This window comes from Nicrophorus vespilloides, unplaced genomic scaffold (genome assembly GCF_001412225.1).
Source record: "Nicrophorus vespilloides isolate i.1.1-1 unplaced genomic scaffold, Nicve_v1.0, whole genome shotgun sequence".
Classification (NCBI taxonomy): Eukaryota; Metazoa; Arthropoda; class Insecta; order Coleoptera; family Silphidae; genus Nicrophorus; species Nicrophorus vespilloides.
In genome coordinates this window covers 38,754-40,878 of record NW_017095620.1, presented here as the reverse complement: position 1 = coordinate 40,878, position 2,125 = coordinate 38,754, and the positions used below count along the sequence as shown (strand labels likewise).

Genomic DNA, 2,125 nt, shown 5'->3' with positions numbered 1-2,125 from the left:
CCAACTGTAATTTATTTACGTTGCTTACATAAAGTAAAGAGAGAAAGGTGACGTTTTAATGTTGACCTTTTTCTGGGTAAAACCGATATTATTCTATTATTTTATTTTTTGAACTTTGGAATAATAGTTATAAGTATAGCCTTAAATATAGTATCAAATGTCAAAAGATCATGACAGCTGTCATTCTATAAGTTGACATGCATAACCAATAATATGGCACAGAACAGTGTTCCCATCTCCACAAGATGAGAGTGTATTTGGCCGTCTTGGAATTCCTAAGAATATCCAAAATTTTGATATAGCGTTTATCGGTATATTTGGTTGCAAGTCTTGTCCCCTACGCTGTCCATCTGGTTGTGGTCCTATCTACAACCACACAATCATCCTTTCCTAGACTCAACCCATTCCAATTGTACTGAACCCCAGAGTCCCGGTTTGAACATTGTCTTTGTGTGTTCTGGTCCCTTGTTATAATACATATCTACATATCCACGAAATTGTGCTTGACACAAGCTAAGTGAAGGGAGTGGAGGTTTAATAAAAGAAGAAGAAGAACAGTGTCATAGCTAGAAATGTAAAACCCTTCCGCATGCATGATCTGAGGGCCCCTCTTGTCCGAAGCAGGTGCGGGCCCATAACGTTTGCGGCTCTGTACTAACACTGTATGGGCACTAGACAACTGTTATAACATAACGTTAAATGGTGATGAGAAAGGGTAAAAAATACTAATTCAAATATTTTTTCATGGATACGTAGATGGTTCAAAATCAGGGGGCCTCATTTTTTGTGGTCCCTTCGCTTTGTAGTCCTATGCTATGTAGTAGCTACTCCACGAATTATAACCAATAAATAATACATTGAATTACCTGATTTGTTTTTCTTATATCATGTTTAATAAATAATTTGTATTGAAAATGTTTGACTTTGAAATTATTGACGGCAATAATTTCATTTTTTATTTAATACTTTTACACTTAACTAACAATAATACTAATAATTATTTTAGTTTTTCTATAGATGTTCATGGTCTATAGATTTTCAAGAGATTTAAGAAGAATCATAGTTTTTCTTTAACTTTTCCATTTTCGCTTTTCTGAGATGGTGTTCAGTTCCACATTTCCTTGTAATTACCTTATGCACTCTGCTCTTGTGAACATCAAATGTCTTGCACATAAGGTAAACCATGTCTTCAATTTTGAATGGGTCCAGCTGAGGTCTCGCTTTCATATCAATTAATTTATCATTAACAAATGCATTACTCATTTTCCCACTTAAACTGTGTGAAGCTAAAGTCTCTCTTTTGAACAAAATCATCAACATGCCACGTGTTGCTGTATCAATGCTACTCCAATTCAGAGAATCAAGTACACCGGCTTTCAAAGCGGTTTTGTTTGGACCAAATCGGATCAATTCATTTTTATCGTCCATTCGCCTCTTCCTTTTTCTAGATGTTGTGCTAGCGCCTACATTCACTACAGCATTTTTCGACTTTGCATTCGATTTTTTCGTTCTACTTGAGCGTCTTATACCTGAGAATTATCAATAATAACAAAAAATTAATCTACACTTTCAAATCGAAAAATTTCATGTTTACTTACTCATATTGACGATAATGGAAGATTCTTTCTTTTCGTATTAAATATTGACGACGATGATGCTTGGAGGTTAAAAGGACAGCTGAAATTCAAAACTGCTCTTTTATACTCATTTCAAGACTAAAAAAAATTGTAAGCAATAAAACATTATTGTGTTTCCTATAAAAATTTCTAAAGAAATAATTTACGTTATAAATGTAAAATTATTTATTGTTTTATTCCAAGAAATATAATTTCTTTTTCTTTATGACTTTCATAATAGAAAACATTTCCTACATTTTCCCCACTATTCCCTCTTTTAATGCTATTCCCCCACCGCCAATAGAAAATAAATATTCAGTGAAAGTATGCTAATAATTTATACTACAACAGAAGTTTTGTAGTGAAATTCTGAAACCGAGAGGACTTATTACAGTTACTGAACGCATGAAATAACTTTAACAAAAAGTTGCTTTTTATAAACATAAAAATAAACATTTCTGAATGTTTCACAGCGAATTACAGAAAAATAACAATTTGGTTGCTCAACA

The 2,125-nt window shown here is 32.8% G+C and overlaps 1 protein-coding gene across 1 annotated transcript; it reads right to left on the bottom strand.

The window, feature by feature from the left end:
• Nucleotides 1–940: 940 nt before the first annotated feature.
• LOC108558444 (protein insensitive-like) lies at nucleotides 941–1,664 on the bottom strand. Its single transcript, XM_017915360.1, has 2 exons — nucleotides 1,599–1,664; nucleotides 941–1,529 (listed from the first exon to the last, which is right to left on the bottom strand). Exons 1-2 carry the CDS (start codon nucleotides 1,600–1,602, stop codon nucleotides 1,048–1,050), a joined length of 486 nt encoding a protein of 161 aa, XP_017770849.1. The 5' UTR covers nucleotides 1,603–1,664; the 3' UTR covers nucleotides 941–1,047.
• Nucleotides 1,665–2,125: the final 461 nt, after the last annotated feature.